We start from the raw sequence: 16,188 nt of genomic DNA, 5'->3' as shown, positions 1-16,188 counted from the left end.
TTTTGTTTGTTTTTGTTACAAAATCAGGCTTAAATAAAAATTTCGGGACCTCAAGATTCTCAAGAAATGCATTTTTAATTTCTCGTTTCTCGAGAAACGAAAAAGTCGAGAAATAGAGGCACCCTACTCTCAATAGCTAAAATTTTGATATTCATGAATTTTTAAAAAATACGTTGTAGAACAACATGTTAAAGTTAATAATAAAGTTACACAAGAATTATCGATTGTGTTGCTGAAACCAAAAGTGCAAAATTTTCTCAACAAACAATTTAGCAGCAAACATCGTGTTGTAATTGCTAATGACAATTTTGAAGAACGCTTCAGTTCTGTTTGAAGTCAAAAAGACAGATTGACTCTTTTATATAGTCTTTCGCAATTTAGGTTTTGCATGACTGTTCTTTAAATTGTTGTTTTTTTTTTTTATTAAACTTTAAATTATTATCTACCTGCTTGTCGAACTCGACAAAATTGCAAAACAGCATAATCACTCATGCGTAACATCAAAAAATTCCCATCAGAATATTAATGGAAAACTCCCTTTTTCAAGAAACAAACAAAATGAAATCTGACAATAATCAAACTAATTGCATTTAAAACGCACATAATATTGTTTGCGAATGAGGCGACGATCAATAGGAATTTTTGACAGTAGTTTGAAAATACGATGTGCATGCATGATGAACGCGTCATGCCATGAAATTAACTTCCGTCACTGCGTATAGGCGTTGTTGACTGGTATACTATACAGGATCTGTGAAAGAAACTATATAGATAACCGGCTGAGCAGCGTGATATGTTTACGTGTTTTTATAACTAGCGGTCGAAAGGACAACGAAAGGCTAATGGAACAAAACGTTCAGGACGCTATCGAAACTGTTGACAGTGCACGAGAGCACAAATGCGAACTGGAAGGTCGCCAAAACCAGCTCAATGCCGCTATTTCGCAAGTCGAAACCACCGCTGAAATTACTCGCAAGGAGATCCAGCAGTACTTTGCAGAGTTACAGCAGAAAGTGACGCAAGAAATTCAAACAAGGGTTAAAGTTCTGCTGGAAGAAGTCAATCAAATTGAACAGAATTCGATTGACCCTCTGAGAGACTGCAATGTAGTCATCAAAGAGAGCATTGACGAGGCCTCGGCTGTAGTCACTGCTGGTGACAATTTACTCAATCAAGACATTGATTCTGAAGCATGTGAAAAACAGCTCAAGAAATTTGTTTCAATGGCTGATAGTTTGCCCTTAGATAGTCTTCCTGAAGTTCCTACTGTCACAGAAGTGCCAAGTATTTCAGTTATTTTTGATGAAGGTTTTGTGCAAACTATTCAAAAAGCAATCCGTTTGGAAGGAACAATCAGCAAGCAGTCACCTGTGCAAATTATTGATATGCAGCCGAGACCTGGTGGAATAATTGTAAAGTGGAATGACATTGATGATGATGTTATTTCGGAGCTGAAAGAGACTGGACACAAATTGTTGTATAAAGTGCAATGTTGCTTGGGTAGAGTGAGCAAGACTTCCATCAAGGGAAAAAGGGACATGAATACATTTAGAGAAGAATACATTGGCCCTGAGACTGTGTGTACAGTGCGAAACCTCTCACCCAACACAGTGTACACATTTCGAGTCTGTCGCTGCATATTTCAGGAGTCAAATGGACAGGTGGAAGCTAAGCAATGGAGTCCATGGAGCATCTATCAAGAGAAAATGACTACTATGTCTGGATTCAGATGGGCAACTCTAAAGGACTCTGATTCATTTGCAATCACCGAAAAGTTTAAAACTGCAAGTAAGAAGAATGGATTTGGCAAAGTTCTTTATTCTGATGTCTCAGACAATCTGATTGGATTTCCAGTAACTTTGAAAATAGAGGCAGAAGGAAAAACAAGGAACAAAACAGACTGCATTGCCTTGTGTACCAAACGAGACCCTGATGCAACTGGCTTGCATACAAAAGAGGGTACACTCTGTTTAATGGCTGATGGACATGTATATGTCAATGGTACATTAGGCTCCACCAAATTTTCTAGTTTTTCTAGAGGGATTTTTGTCACTTTTAAGCTAGAAAAAGTGGACGAAGGAGAAAACCAGTCGGTAAAGTCAAAAATGACAAAACCAACAACTTTTCGAGTATCAGTTGTTGTTGGAGAGAGGGAAGCGGTATTCGATTGGCATCCCTTCAAGTCCCTGACTCCTTGTTCATCACACAACCTTGCCGTTGCTCTTATGTTTTCTGCCTCCGGATGGAAAATATCTTTCATTTAAATTCTTTATGACTTCCAAATCTTAAATATTCTGCCATATTAAGTGCAAGATATATGTTTGAAATATGCATACAGAATTGGTGTGTTAAATTTTGAATGGTTTAATATGTAATTGTGAAATGAATCACATGCCTCAAAAGCCAAGCCTTTTTAAGCACATTGTTTTATAGCATGTGTTCCATTATGTAGTATCATTATTGAGATCAGGCCTCTTTACTCATTTGCCCACTTGTACATTATGTTTGAAAACTAAACAGCTTTTTGCCCACAAATGTAGTCTAAGCAGTGTTGTATGACTGTACCTTGCCCACTAGCTTTACAAAACACTTATAGCCTTGATTTAGATCATTGTCTTGCCACGCAAAATAAAATTAGCTCCTAATGTGCTTTATTATGTTTTGCATTTGCAAATATTGTATCCATGCCCCTCAAGTTTCACTGCATTTTCACCACCAGTGTGCTGTCACATTGGGTGTCTGAGCTGCAATAACCAATGCAGGAAGCTTGTTGCTTTCATTTTTGTGCATTATGTGAAGTGTTACCCACTGCAAAACTGCCTGCATTTATTTACAAAATCCTTGCAGTAATATTTTACACAGTGCTTCCATCATGAAACAAACAAGAATTCGTCAAGTTCTTATTTTCTTTTTTACATAACTCACAAATTTAATTACATAATTGTGTTTATAAGTAAACGCTTTTTTTCTGAAAAACGCTACTTGTAGTAGTTTACGTCGATGAAATTTGTGTAAGTGCCTTTAATATTGCTTTACAAAGCGTCCCAGCTTGGAACAAGTCGTTTATTGTCGCATTTATTTGTGCTAAGTACACACTTTATCATGGCGCTGATTGTTTGTACAGAACTGCGTTATTTTTATTTTCATTAATACACAAGAATAAGCACTTTGAACTTAGTTTGCGTTGTGTTTTCCAACATGTTATACAGCACCCTTTATGTAATTATATCGTTGGCAACAGCTACATAATCGTACGTAAATGCCTTAAATTTATCATAAGAAAGACGTCTGGATTTATAGAGCCAATAAAACGTTCCTTATGGACTGCACAAAGCTCAATAACAAACTGTTTCGGGCGTTTAACCGGTTACGTAGCAAACCAGATTGTGCTAAACGCATCAGCACCGAATTCCTGCGATTTACATAGGAACAATAGGCGAGCACAAACGGAAACGCAAAACGGCTCTATATGTATACGTACGTTGGTGCGGCGTTGTCAGTGTCTAATGCCCAGCGAGCAAGGTGTGCTTATTAATTTAGACATGTCAAGGAAAAGTGAATTAATTAACGTATTCTCGTTCGAAAATGCTGACTTCCTTGTCGCCGCTTGTTGAATACCGATTGTGGGAACAATAAATGACACAGCCGTTGCAGGAAGACGCGTGTAACACAGGCTTAGAGTGGACTTATATTCAAACATTAAAGCTTATCTAAGGAATTAGGTGGAGATTGTTAGGCAAAATCGTTTAGTATCTTGGCAAATTGGTTATTAGCACTGGAGATTGAGAATAAACAGCAGCAAACAAGTTAATTAATAATGGTTTTAAAGTCAGGTGAGCTAATGTTTTTGACTCAAAGTTACTGAAAGCGTTGCCTAGGAACCGTTCACCATATTTACAGCCAGCTTGTTATGAAGCTAAAATCTTTTTAAGATAACCCGTATCGCTGCATCTGTCACATCGAACTTTTTGTTTGTCAAGCGTAAGTACTATTTCCTAACAAATGGGACAGATAGTTCTGCAGCTGTTAATCGCCATATTTGTTGGACTCGGTGCTTTTCTGCTCTTCATTGATGTTCAGGAACAAGCACAATATCACCGACCTCCTCCACCCAAACAATGTGTACCTCATCCACCACCTCAATGTAGACCACGGCAGGTAGGATAACCACTAACCAGAGTTGCCATACCGTCCTTATTTCTAATATTTGTCCTCGTCAGTGACTCGAGTGCATACTCTGCCTTGATTTCCACGATAACAATTCAAATCCCTGTTACAATTACAAGTAAATGCACGTATTTTTTACGAACATGGAATTGCTGCAAAGATTTGTTCCAAAACGTTAGTTTCGTTTTGTATGATTTTTTCAGTTACCCTTATTTTGGGCTTCATGTCGATGGCAAACCTATATATAACTAATGAAGGCAAAGAACCAGTCTGTAGGGTTCTGCAAAGATGTACAGTCAAACATAGAATATGACCAACTGTACTTAATGATTTGTTGCAGCCAAAGAACAATCGAAGAAGCTCGAGGAAGCCGAAAAAGGTAAACCTGCCCCCGGAACCAACCATCGCGATGAGCATAAAAAACAAAAAAGAAACGAAACCGAAGGTAAAGTTATAGCTGAAACCAACGTTTGTAAACAAGGATTCAATGTAAATGACCGCATGTACTTTGCATCGCCTAATCTGAATCAACCTTATTGACCAAAATACCACCACGTTTATGCCGAAACAACAAACGATAGGAACAAGAATTTGCGTAGAAGTGTTTTCGGTAGAGCTATTTATTCTGATTTGAAAACCATTAAAAGCAACAGGTTCATAAAAGGAGGGTTTTTGCTGTATTGCATCGTCGTCGTACCGTTCCCCAAAAATGGCAAACTGTGAAAGATTTAATTACAAACAGTTTATAATTATAATTATAATTACAAACAGTTTTTTTTTTTTTTGCTTTACCGGCTGCAATGACAGACATACTTCTACACATAGAGTTTGAATTAATTATCCGAATTATTCAACAGAAGGAAAAGTCTTCGTTCAAAGGTACAAGGAAATCACAAACATCATATCGGTCTGGTTATCGAGAAAACTTACCGATTCTTAGCGAGCCGGAAAAAAATATTAACTGTTTGAGAAAGACCATCAAGTCTTTGCGGGAGCGACTGTTTCGTCAAAAGACAAGTAACGTAGAAATTGTTATTTTTTGTTAGACTTGGTTGCAAATAAATTAAAATTACACTTCAAAAGACTAATTGAAACCACCTTTTTCAAAACGCATTAAACCAACACAGTGTAAATAGCCGCACACTTAATATTTGCTTTTATCGGAGCTTAGTTGGGACAGATTTTTGGAACACCCTTCTCTGTACGCCTGGGTTATTGAGGGGGTTATAACGGTATGTAATCAAACCAGTTTCCCAAGCATTAACACATGGCAAGGCACAGACCAGAAAAATTGGTCTGTAAGAACGCTTCAGATCTGCTTCCAGTATGAACGTATGTTCACCCCTCTATGTGTGCAGAATTTCGTGACTTGGCGTGGTACAAGAGAGAGCATGAGTACTTTTACGTAAGCGCTGAAAAACTGACGTGGCAAGAAGCGAAAGAACACTGCGAAGATATGGCGGCTGATCTTGTGTCCGATGCCATTGAAAATGATGAAAATTACAGGTGATTCAAATTTCCCGTTGTTAAGTTTCACCTGTGGGTTCGAATCCCACCAAAAGTAGAGTTTTGGGTCTAGTTTGGCTTACCACAAGGAGATAGTTCAGAAGACGGTCAATTCGACGGTTAAATTCCACTTATCCTTTTAGACTGGTGTAACTGTGCGGTAGTATGTTTCAATTGGGTCCACTTGTGTGGCAAATAAACACTTCCCTCTTCCATTTAAAAAAAATACCCAGTACTCCATACGTATTTATAACACACTTTTATGGACACAGATACATAAGACTTATAACTTATAGATTTGATATTTACATACAAAAAGATTTGTAATTCTTATAGTATACAACCTTGCAGGTTTGTCCATGAGATATTGGCTGAAAATAACTAGTTTTAATTGTCAGGTTTTTGCAAACCGATCTTTTTCCGCAACATACAAACGCTACATTGTGGACCGGTTTAAAACTCACTGGTGGTGCGTGGAAATGGACGGATGGCAGAACTGAAGAGAGGGAAACCTTGTTACCACTAAACGGCGCTCTACGCACAGGTCTTTAAATTTGTCACTCATATAGGGGCTTTTCGGCAACAAATTTAGTTGGTTGCAAATGTCAACCCTATAGTTAACGCACGTAAAAAAACGCTCAATCATCAAACTTTCTTTTGTGAATATTTTGAATAAAAGGCCTATAAAATGTATGCATAACACTCGCTGTATCGAGGCACATCGACAGCTGCGTATATTTTCAGTGTATTGACCAAACTATGTGCTGTGCCAATAACGTATTACTTTAATGACATCCACATGTTCCAAATTATAACAGTTTACTAAACTTAAGAACATTTCAGCTTAACAACATTACTTAAAGAAACTTTTTATCCAATCCAGATCCTTTGCGAGGTCGATGTACAGTTATGTCGAAGCAGTTTCCCCGTCTACTTGTTGCGCAGAGATGCAACGAAAACAGACACCACGCTTTCTGCTACACCAACCAGGATGGTTTTTATATCAGCGGTTGAAAGTTGTGAAATCTCGTTGATTCACTGTGATTTAAGCTACGTTGGTGTATAAGGCAGGGGTCGGCAACCTTTTTTGCACTGCGGACCGGTTTGGAAACTAAAATTTTATCGCGGACCGGTCTTCAAAAAACTACAAATATATAGCAATAAAAACGCTTAAATTAGTTTATCATGCCCGGGATACATGGGCAAAATGTTTTATAGCATTTAACCTGAAAAATTATACGGCCCGGTAACGAACTCTTCGCGGACCGGTACCGGGCCGCGGACCGGCGGCTGCCGACCACTGGTGTAAGGTTTAGTGTTGTAACCGTGCAAGTATTTCGAGGTTTTATTTTTGAAACGTACACCTGTCGTTCAGCTGTTTGTTGTAATCGCTACCACTGTGCAAGAAAGTGCAAAATATATCCAGCTTTTTACCCTCTACTTGTCGGTTAAAAAAATGTTTTTTATGTTTCGTCCTTCAAAATATGAAGCTGTGACATGCTTTTGAAAGTCAAAATAAAATCTGTTTCGGTAATTTTTGTGGAAAATATTTGAAACTTGATTCGAAAAAACTTCAGGGTGAAAACCACTATATTGGTCGATGTATTTTATTTGTTTTAAGACATTTCTTTGATTGCGAACAAAATCATTGCAAATCAGACAACAGCGATTTATTTAAATTTTACGATAAGCAACAAAGCATAAACTTGAAATCCGAGATAGCTACCACACAAAAGCAAACCATCAAATACTACAAATCAGTGAAATACATGCATCATCTTATTCCAACTAATGTCAACGCCTTTTTTTGGCAAACTGCAAATTTATTTCGCAATTGTCCAGAAGTTGTTGACGCCATTCCTCGTTCAAACGCCCACACTTTCTGAACGCATCAATTGCGTCTTCGTAACATTTCACGGCCTCCTCATCACGTGATGTTTCCTGGCAGACAGCTCCAAGGTTGTTCAACAAGTAACCGTAGACGTCGTGTTCCACGGCGTAATCTCCAAACTCGCGTTTCAGTAATCCTAATGCATCCCTGATAGTTTCCTCTTTCCGTTGGAGTGAATCCGTCAGGCTAACCTCTTTGTAATGAAGACACGACACCTCGCATAAACATCGAACTCTGTCGTCGACTTTTGGCAAACACAAAATCAGGAGTCGCATTTCAGATATCAATGAGATCACGTGATTGCGCACAATGGTGTTGTTTGTGACATGATTATCTGCCATTGATTCCTTTGTATTTTTCAGTTCCCACGCGCAGTCCTCCACACCTTTCGCGGCGTCGTCGGGACTTTGTTGCTTTGCATAAAAATCTGATGCAATATGGCAGAACAGGATCGACTCGCAATATTTCTTCGCTTTTCGTAGGTTTACAGCAAAAGTTTTCAATTCATCTGCTGAGGGTTTGACTTGATCTTCAATTAACCTTGAAAGTTGCCGTTTTATTGAATTTGCTTCATCATATTTTCCCCGTTTCACAGAATCTGAGTAACTCTGAATCAACCGACGGGTTTCGTTGCTTTTAACTGAAATGTACATGAACATATAAACATAAATAAGTAAATAAAACAAGCAGAATCGTGAAAAAGGGCCCAGTCAAAAACATTTGTATCAAACTCTTATTAAAATACCCGCTGCTAGCAAAAACATTGCTGTATGATGAAATAGAGCAAAAAAGTTCGATTTATGACATGCGATGAGCGCTACTGGCAGATTTAGTTTACTGTTTTGTCGTGTGGTGGCGGTAAAGCGACATGGAAATCCCCAAATAGTTTCGGTGAGACAAACACGTGATCAAAACCAACTGCTCGGTACGGTTTCTTATTACCACTGGGATTTAAAAGCAGATTTGCCAATTTCGCAAGCAGTGGGATTTTAATCTTAATGCAAATCCAAATTACTTAGTTGATGTAGTGGTGTGTCGTCATATTCCATTTGAACTTGTGGCGCCCGTGAACTCGGCGTGGGGTCAGGTTCAGCACTGGAAGGTTCGATTTTGTTTTCTGGCCTGCTCCATACTGCGATACACAGATACCAGTGTTAAATGTAACGTACCAGATTACCTCATTAAGAATCAGTCACAGGACATTGGAGCTTTTTACTATTAGGGAAGTTGTTCCTCATAAACCTAAAGTATATTTCAACACATTTTATCTGCGGTGGGATTCGACCCACGCACTTTTGTAGAGTTTTCTTAAATTTAAACCTATTGTTATTACCTTGAGGCGTCAAAAATGTTCGTGTACGTGGTGAAAAGTGACAAAGCGGGACGAGCGTATCTTGATTGACAGGGGCTTCTGGTAAATGCATCTGCTTCACAGCGCCTATTACTTGTTCCAGGACTGCTACTGGGTTTTTCTTGTCAAGTACCGTTTGAAATTTGTCTCTAACTTCAGTTATAGCTGGGCGATTGGTGGGTTTGTGATCCCAGCATCTTTTCATTTCTTTTTCCATCACTTCGGCTGCTTCTTTGTCGTTGTTGTTGTCGAGACTTGCTTTTAAACCATCAATCGCATCACAAGCTGGTCGCTGGCCCTGAGTGATTGCATGAAACAAAGCGATTGCATGAGTTGGCGGATAAGGCGCTTTGCAAGTAAGAGACATATGGATAACTAAGCCAAACCCATACACGTCATGATCTCTTTTGGGTTTCATAGTAATGTTTTCAAGTTTTTCTGGAGCGGTGTAAACAGCTGTAAATTGAATATCTTCTTCTGCGTTTTGGACTTCTAAAGTGGTTGATCCAGTTGCAGCAGCCAGCTGGGAGCTACCGAAATCAGCAAGTTTAGCATGAAGATCTCTTGTAAGCATGATATTGTCGGGTTTAATATCGCTATGTATTAATTTGTGACCAGGCAAGTTGTGAATGAAAGCTATTCCCTCTGCTGTTTCTATCAACTGACAAAGACGGAGTGGAATTCCTTTAGTGATTTTGTCATTAAGAAGGAAATCTCTGAGGTTACCACCTTCATAATAATGCATGACAATTCCCATGCCACACGGCAGCGTCAACCATCCATATGTCTTCACTACGTTTTCAGTTTGGGCGGCCTGCAACTTTTTAAGCTCTTTCATGACACTGCAAACAAAAATAAAATCCAAGTTGCACTTTTTAAAGCTAAAGTTAACATAGAAAAGTGAAAGACAATACTTCGACAGTAAACCTTTGGCCAATAAAACGTTAGCGTCACAGTTACTATTCACAACAAAAACGACGCGTCTTTTACAACCCGCTTTGTTTTATCACACAATGAGCACAATACTTTTGATCACGTGATTCGCTTTTTTGTGCAACAGTAAATCGAATCGGTACTTTTCTTTCTATACATTTTTAAAACAAATCTTTAAACGTTAACTATAGTAAGTATATAACTGGTATACCATTGCGTGTTGCAAAATATTTGTTTTTACAACCAATCTACACGTGCAGCTCACTCATTTTTCATCCGATTTTTGGTTAGCACTCCGCCCTTGCATTCCATGACTTTAACAGCGACTTTGTTGAGCTTATTGTGTTTTCCCACAAGAACCACTCCGAAAGTTCCAGAACCCACAATACTTGACTTTGTGTTTGGGTCACACAGAATATCATCAGCATCAAATTCACGCAACTGAAAATTAATCATTTTTTTGTCAGGTTTGTCCGCAATTAGGCTTTTCGTTAATTTTATAGCTATGACTTTTGTTATATTTGTATATTTGTTATACGATAGCTATGACTGATTTTACCCTTGAAACCAACTTCTCCAAACTTGTATGACATGAAATTGTTACAGGAATTGTAACAGAGTAAAGAATGATTCTCAAAATCAATTTACTAGGATTCTGATTATAACACCAAACATTGCAAAATATCGCAAGATTCACAACTCAGATTTCCAACGAGGTTTGAGTGTTTGTATAACCATTAGAATAAAACGTACATGGACAATAGAACTTAAAAATTAGCTTTTAAATATTTTCTTCTTTTTGAGCTGTTTTGTAAAAACGCTGTCACAGTGACAGCTCGTTCTTTAACCCGCTTTATAAGGATGCAAAAGTCATATATGCAAGTAGGCTAACTTTAAAATCACGTCGTTTTGGTGGGTGCTTTAAATCTAAAATACTTACATCGGGTTGACTTGGTTGATCGCATGCCATGGTTGACAATTGTTTTCGAATCTTGCGATCTTCAATATTTCACTCTGTTACGATTAAGTGCCTGCTCCGCAATAAATGATGGAAATGGTTCCTTATCAACGGCAACTATGAATACGAGCTATGGGTCATAATGACAATGGGAGCCACGCGTCCCCGCACACTTTTTTGTTTATTGTCGAAGATAACGTAAAACACCTGAACGTAACGTGATCTCTTTATTGGTTCTCATACTCGTGTGAAGATTTTGACCTATTTGTATACGTTACATCGGGACAATGTTGCGTATTCAGTGTTGTGTACTCTGATACGTCAGACTTATTTATCTCAGATTAATTTAAATATTTTGTACATCTCCCATTAACTTCCAATCGGTTTGTGTCTGCATTGTCACCAATTTCACAGTGATTCCTGCAGTGTAGGGATAACTTTATCAATAATAGGCGAAATAATTTCAAATTGATGGGGCTGCGAGGCGCGAGTTGTTCTATTAACAGCTGTGTTGTTGCATGCGGATTTTTGTACATGCTAATACAATAGAAATTAATCGCAAAAGATTTTAGCTCAATAAAACGAAACATTTTGATCGGTTTTCGCTACAAAAACCATCTTGACTTCAAATTAGAGTTTATTCGCTGCGAGGTTCGTCATCCGGTCATGTAAGTTTTGTGTTAATGTCCATTTTTGGGAAATGCAATGATGCTCTGACTTCTGCTTGCTTAGAAGTGATTTATTCCAAATCAAATTCATCAAATAATACCGAAAAAACTCTTTAATGTTCTTTGATAATACCTTGGGGGATTTACCACGTTGCAACGCCGGGTGGGTCATAATTTAACGAATTCTATAGAAATACGAGCATGCGAAATCATTTAAAAAAAAGAATAAAGCGACTCGAAAACAAACTAATTGTACTGTTTGATGTAACTGCTTTCATAAAATACTCATTTTCAAGACATTTCAGCTTTAATGGATTTCAAACCACATGTAAAGAGGAAAGGCTGTGCCCGTAAAGTGCTGTTTAAAGTATGTAACATGAAACAGCATTTTGTTCAAGCATATTTCGAAAGTTTAAATTTTTTTTTATGAAACTTGCAGTTGTAGGAAAATACAAAGGTAATGGCGGTTTCAGGCGGCCAAAAGTTTTTTCACTCACTGATCTTGCTGTTTCTCTGCATCGGAATTTACACAGTTCGATTCGACACTGAAGAAGATAAATGTGTAATGACATACATGTATGAATATCCACAATATGCCAAGGTAAACTTGGGTTTGAAGTATGTTTATACAATGCCGTTATGCTATTACTACTGATGCCATCTCCGCATAGTTGCTGTATTAAGTTAATTTGTTTCAAATTAAACCAAACGCTTTATAAAGAGTTTGCATTATTCGAGATGCAACAGAAAAATAAACTGGTGGTGTTTTGATTAGACATTTGTGGCTTTACAACGATTTGTATTCATTCAAACTTTGTTTTCTAAAAAATATTAGCAGTGTGGTGGATTGTCTTTTTTATAATTTATTTAAATTTCATTTTTCAAACAACTTTGATGCTTGCACAGCAAAATATATTGTTTCTGATGTTAAATTTGTAAACACTTAATCTATAGTATTTTTGGTTGAAATGAAAGTTTTATATTACCCAGGTTCCACTTGATCCAAATATCGAATCTGCATTTTCCAAATACAATCTTTATTTGTATGGAGAAGGTCAATATTTTGAACGTGTGAAAAACTTGCAGTTACATGGGGTTCCTGTACTTTACATCCCAGGTCATGGAGGTAGTTACAAACAGGTATAGAATAAATTTTTGAAAAATACTCATAATTGCCAATAAAACTGAAGTCAATATCCAGTGGTTGGATTCAGCTTGTTCTATAGAATAATAGAACCATCAGCAAACTGGTTACTGTCAATGGACTTTTTTGCAATATGACTTTTGTGATAAAACTGACTGACAAAAAATCTGAAACCCACCACTGTCATTATCTATGACTAAAAGTCAATATATTTTCATAGGCTCGCTCAATTGGTTCTGTCCTGCTATGGAAGAATATACACAAACCAGGTGTAAATCATTTTAACGTCTTCACTGTTGACTTGAATGGAGAACTGGTTGGATTTTATGGAGGAACACTTGAAGCACAAACCCACTTTTTACATTTTTGCATCCAAAAGATCCTCTCACTTTATACAGCTGATCCAAGGCCAAGATCGGTTGCTGTTGTAGCCCATTCGATGGGCGGAATCATAGCAAGGGGCGTATTTACATTACCTCACTTTGACCCTAGATCCATAAGCACAATTATTATGCTAGCAACCCCAAATCTATCACCGGTAATAAATGTAGACAAGTATATTGCTGAGTACTATGAAAAGGTCAACTGCTATTGGCTTGTGCATGCTGCAGGGCTAAAGGATGTTTCGATTGTTTCCATTGGTGGTGGTCCAAGAGATTACCAGGTACCACAGGCTATAACAAGATTGCCGTTGAATAGCAGCAAAAATACTTACTCTACATTGGCTACTGCAGTACCAAAAGTCCATGTATCCACCGAACATCAAACCATAGTGTGGTGTAATCAGCTTGTATTGGTTACTGCAAGATTCCTGGTAGACATGCTTTCAACCGATACCAAACAACTTACTAGTGATGTTACTAAGAGAACAAGACTGATGAATTACCATTTTAGGCAAAATCCGGGTTCAGGAGTAATCCCTAAAAGTGATTCACCTCGTAAAGTTCGACTTTCACCAACTTACCACTGGTCAGAAGTGGATGAATACTTTTGGTCATTTGACAAGGATGCTGCTGGGCAGGGAACATATTTTACTTTTTCTATCGACAAGCTTGTTGAAACCAATTCACCTAACTTTGTTAGTCGCACTGATTCAAAGCGAGAAAAATGGATAATTGCCTGTAAAATGGATAAAGGATCAAAGTGCACAGAGGGTTTTGATCTATCGGGCCAAGCATTCTCTACACCTAAATATAGAATCATACACTTAGACCTTGTTGAGCTTAAGGAGCAGGGTTTTACACAAATCATTTATCCAATGACAAAATCTTCACCCACCAAAGTTCTTGATGTTAACAGCCTCTCAGATCTTGAGAAAATTACCACAGTACCAGTCCCACATGTATTCTCGAACCTGTGGACTTGGAACAAAGGTTACCTTTTTGACATAACCGATGACACCTCGGCCTCAAGATTTTACTATCAAATCAAGCTAGATGGTTTCCAGAATATCTACCAGGCATTTAAGCTTACAGTTCATGGCAGTTTTGAGACACAGCACTTAAGAGTGCAGGTCCCTTGGGATGACGGTCAAACCATTTATGCTGAAAACAGTGTAGTTGCCTCATTACACAGCATCCCAATGAACATGAATCAATCAGTTGTTTTGCATGTTTATTCAGATTCTTCTGATCCGCTTAGTCTTGAAGTAAAGGTTGATTTTTTTCAGGTGCTTGGAGGTATTATCCGCAACTTGGGAGTCTCTTTGCCTGTATATGTGCTAGCCAATGTTGTACAAACCTTCATGTTTCAACTTAACCAGGTGCAAGCAGGAAAACCATGCTATGCAATCATTGATGCTGTAGAAGTTACTTCAAAGCCGTACAAAGTTCAACCCTTTATGAGCATGTTGAAGGCTGTTTATTTTAAGCCCACATTTGCCGCCATTTGGGCTGTGTCAATGTTACCAAGACCTGATATGATTATACTGGAGCAGGACAACCAACAGTGGTTTAACTTTGCTCCACTATTTTTATTTCTTTTTGCAACTGAGCTTTTTGCTGTAATAAGAGTCATACTCACCTTAGTAATGCTACTAGTTAGCCCAATTTTGTTTAGATTATACAAGCTGCCATATGTTGGTAGTCTTAAAGATTCATCCATGGTTAAATTCATTTTGCATTCACTGGTGCTGGCAGTGTGCACAAGTAAGTGCAGCTCATTTGCTTTCCTGTACATGTTTATTGCATCTTTCCTGAATGTTTGCTTCCTGAAAAAAACTGCTCTGCTTAATCCAGCAAAGAAACCCCCCTTGCCTGAAAAACAGTCTGATGAAGCACAGCCGTCTGATCTAGAAGTTAAAGATGGAGAACCACAAGATGGATCAGAAGGCAATGCTGAACCAACTGGTGCAACTGGTGACAAACAATCTGACGTTGATGGTTCAAAAGTGGAAGAATCCAAGAAAGAAAGACCAATCACAAATGAACCTGATCGTACTAGCCCCGAAGAAGACTGCTTCTCTGTTAACTGCATCCTCCTTCATTTGTGGTTGTGGCTCTTTCTCTTTTCATTGCCTTCCCTGGGTGTCCTGATTATCAACTTCAGGTTATGAAAAAACTAATTAATTTGCAATAAATGTCTGTGAAAAGGTATAATGACACTTTTTTGCTTATTTAAATGCATCGGGATTGTAAAACTTTGGCCCATCACTTTACAAAATTGTCTGTCTAATCACATAAAAAAGAATTGCTTGTGGAATTAACTTCATTTATCTTTACTGCCTGCATTGAATGGTTATGAACCCTGATAATGGCAATGTTAAATAGAACATTAAAATATTTTAATGCAAAACACAATGCCAAATATTCTTTTTATGTTAAATTTGTTTCGATTTAATTTTGGCTCACAGTTCTGGCTGTGTTCATTTGTTGCTACTGTACAACTTCACTGACTTAAAATATTGTGTTTTTTGTTCAGAGCTGAGATGAAGTTGCCGAGAGATCCACTGATCCTTCAAGCCACAATTGCATCCCTGCTGTTCATTATTCAATCCATGTTCCCTGGTTATGATGGGATCAAAACTTCCAAGCTCAGATTATTATCGTGGTTTAAATTTCCTATTATGGTTCTAATGGTTGTATTCAGTTCCCATTCCCTTCATCGAGCTCCTTGGTTTATTTTGGCCTATCTTGGATTACATACTGTTACACAAATTATTTGATGTGTTGTCACAAAGTGACAGATGTCCGTATTTAATTAGTTTTGCTGTGCTCAATCAGTCACCCTTCGCTATTTTGTTGCATTATGTCTGTGATATTGTAATTCCATAATGCAGTACTTTGATCTCAGTTGTAACACAACATGTTTAATAACAAGAGTACGGGTGATATGCTTTTTGCTAGGTTTCAAAATTGGTCTAAAATAACATCAAAAATAGAAGATATTTGTAAGATAATGTAGCTGTTCAAAGTTGCTACATCTTTTACAATTTAACAACAATTAAAATTATTACAAATCTGTTTTTGAAATTTGTTGCAGTTTTTGAACTGAACATTTGCAATGTTGATCTTTGATCTTGTGTGAATGTACGGTCGCACACGAACAAAAGTGATTTGTCTAAGTGTGTAT

At 37.7% G+C, this 16,188-nt stretch overlaps 4 protein-coding genes across 4 annotated transcripts; 3 read left to right on the top strand and 1 right to left on the bottom strand.

The window, feature by feature from the left end:
• The first annotated feature begins 591 nt into the window (after positions 1 to 591).
• Positions 592 to 3,173, top strand: LOC145209003 (cytokine receptor-like factor 3). Its single transcript, XM_080079253.1, has one exon. The coding sequence runs from the start codon at positions 843 to 845 to the stop codon at positions 2,262 to 2,264; it is 1,422 nt and encodes a 473-aa protein (XP_079935379.1). The 5' UTR covers positions 592 to 842; the 3' UTR covers positions 2,265 to 3,173.
• An 818-nt stretch (positions 3,174 to 3,991) lies between these two features.
• Positions 3,992 to 7,207, top strand: LOC145239331 (uncharacterized). Its single transcript, XM_080102643.1, has 6 exons — positions 3,992 to 4,158; positions 4,508 to 4,612; positions 5,025 to 5,184; positions 5,526 to 5,673; positions 6,072 to 6,217; positions 6,557 to 7,207. Exons 1-6 carry the CDS (start codon positions 4,003 to 4,005, stop codon positions 6,685 to 6,687), a joined length of 846 nt encoding a protein of 281 aa, XP_079958769.1. The 5' UTR covers positions 3,992 to 4,002; the 3' UTR covers positions 6,688 to 7,207.
• Positions 7,208 to 7,274: 67 nt separating this feature from the next.
• On the bottom strand, positions 7,275 to 9,789 carry LOC145232275 (uncharacterized). Its single transcript, XM_080096860.1, has 3 exons — positions 8,898 to 9,789; positions 8,580 to 8,696; positions 7,275 to 8,204 (listed from the first exon to the last, which is right to left on the bottom strand). Exons 1-3 carry the CDS (start codon positions 9,751 to 9,753, stop codon positions 7,468 to 7,470), a joined length of 1,710 nt encoding a protein of 569 aa, XP_079952986.1. The 5' UTR covers positions 9,754 to 9,789; the 3' UTR covers positions 7,275 to 7,467.
• A 1,938-nt stretch (positions 9,790 to 11,727) lies between these two features.
• On the top strand, positions 11,728 to 16,180 carry LOC145205886 (GPI inositol-deacylase-like). Its single transcript, XM_080078484.1, has 5 exons — positions 11,728 to 11,841; positions 11,914 to 12,075; positions 12,465 to 12,614; positions 12,839 to 15,165; positions 15,538 to 16,180. The coding sequence occupies exons 2-5, from the start codon at positions 11,935 to 11,937 to the stop codon at positions 15,779 to 15,781; spliced, it is 2,862 nt and encodes a 953-aa protein (XP_079934610.1). The 5' UTR covers positions 11,728 to 11,841; positions 11,914 to 11,934; the 3' UTR covers positions 15,782 to 16,180.
• Positions 16,181 to 16,188: the final 8 nt, after the last annotated feature.

Source organism: Phallusia mammillata, chromosome 1 (genome assembly GCF_965637545.1).
Source record: "Phallusia mammillata chromosome 1, kaPhaMamm4.hap1.1, whole genome shotgun sequence".
In the NCBI taxonomy this organism is placed as follows: Eukaryota; Metazoa; Chordata; class Ascidiacea; order Phlebobranchia; family Ascidiidae; genus Phallusia; species Phallusia mammillata.
This window is presented reverse-complemented; position numbering and strand designations above follow the sequence as displayed.

What these genes read in the sequence shown, in the direction of transcription:
- LOC145209003 (XM_080079253.1), top strand. Translation starts at nt 843, where the DNA reads ATGGAACAAAACGTTCAGGACGCTATCGAAACTGTTGACAGTGCACGA.
- LOC145239331 (XM_080102643.1), top strand. Translation starts at nt 4,003, where the DNA reads ATGGGACAGATAGTTCTGCAGCTGTTAATCGCCATATTTGTTGGACTC. An exon ending in ACTGTTTCGTCAAAAGACAA is followed by an intron (nt 5,185 to 5,525) that starts GTAACGTAGAAA and finishes CTATGTGTGCAG; the next exon opens with AATTTCGTGACTTGGCGTGG. An exon ending in GAAAATGATGAAAATTACAG is followed by an intron (nt 5,674 to 6,071) that starts GTGATTCAAATT and finishes TTTAATTGTCAG; the next exon opens with GTTTTTGCAAACCGATCTTT.
- LOC145232275 (XM_080096860.1), bottom strand. Translation starts at nt 9,753, where the DNA reads ATGAAAGAGCTTAAAAAGTTGCAGGCCGCCCAAACTGAAAACGTAGTG. An exon ending in AACATTTTTGACGCCTCAAG is followed by an intron (nt 8,697 to 8,897) that starts GTAATAACAATA and finishes TGTGTATCGCAG; the next exon opens with TATGGAGCAGGCCAGAAAAC. An exon ending in CACACCACTACATCAACTAA is followed by an intron (nt 8,205 to 8,579) that starts GTAATTTGGATT and finishes TGTACATTTCAG; the next exon opens with TTAAAAGCAACGAAACCCGT.
- LOC145205886 (XM_080078484.1), top strand. Translation starts at nt 11,935, where the DNA reads ATGGCGGTTTCAGGCGGCCAAAAGTTTTTTCACTCACTGATCTTGCTG. An exon ending in AATATCCACAATATGCCAAG is followed by an intron (nt 12,076 to 12,464) that starts GTAAACTTGGGT and finishes TATATTACCCAG; the next exon opens with GTTCCACTTGATCCAAATAT. An exon ending in ATGGAGGTAGTTACAAACAG is followed by an intron (nt 12,615 to 12,838) that starts GTATAGAATAAA and finishes ATATTTTCATAG; the next exon opens with GCTCGCTCAATTGGTTCTGT.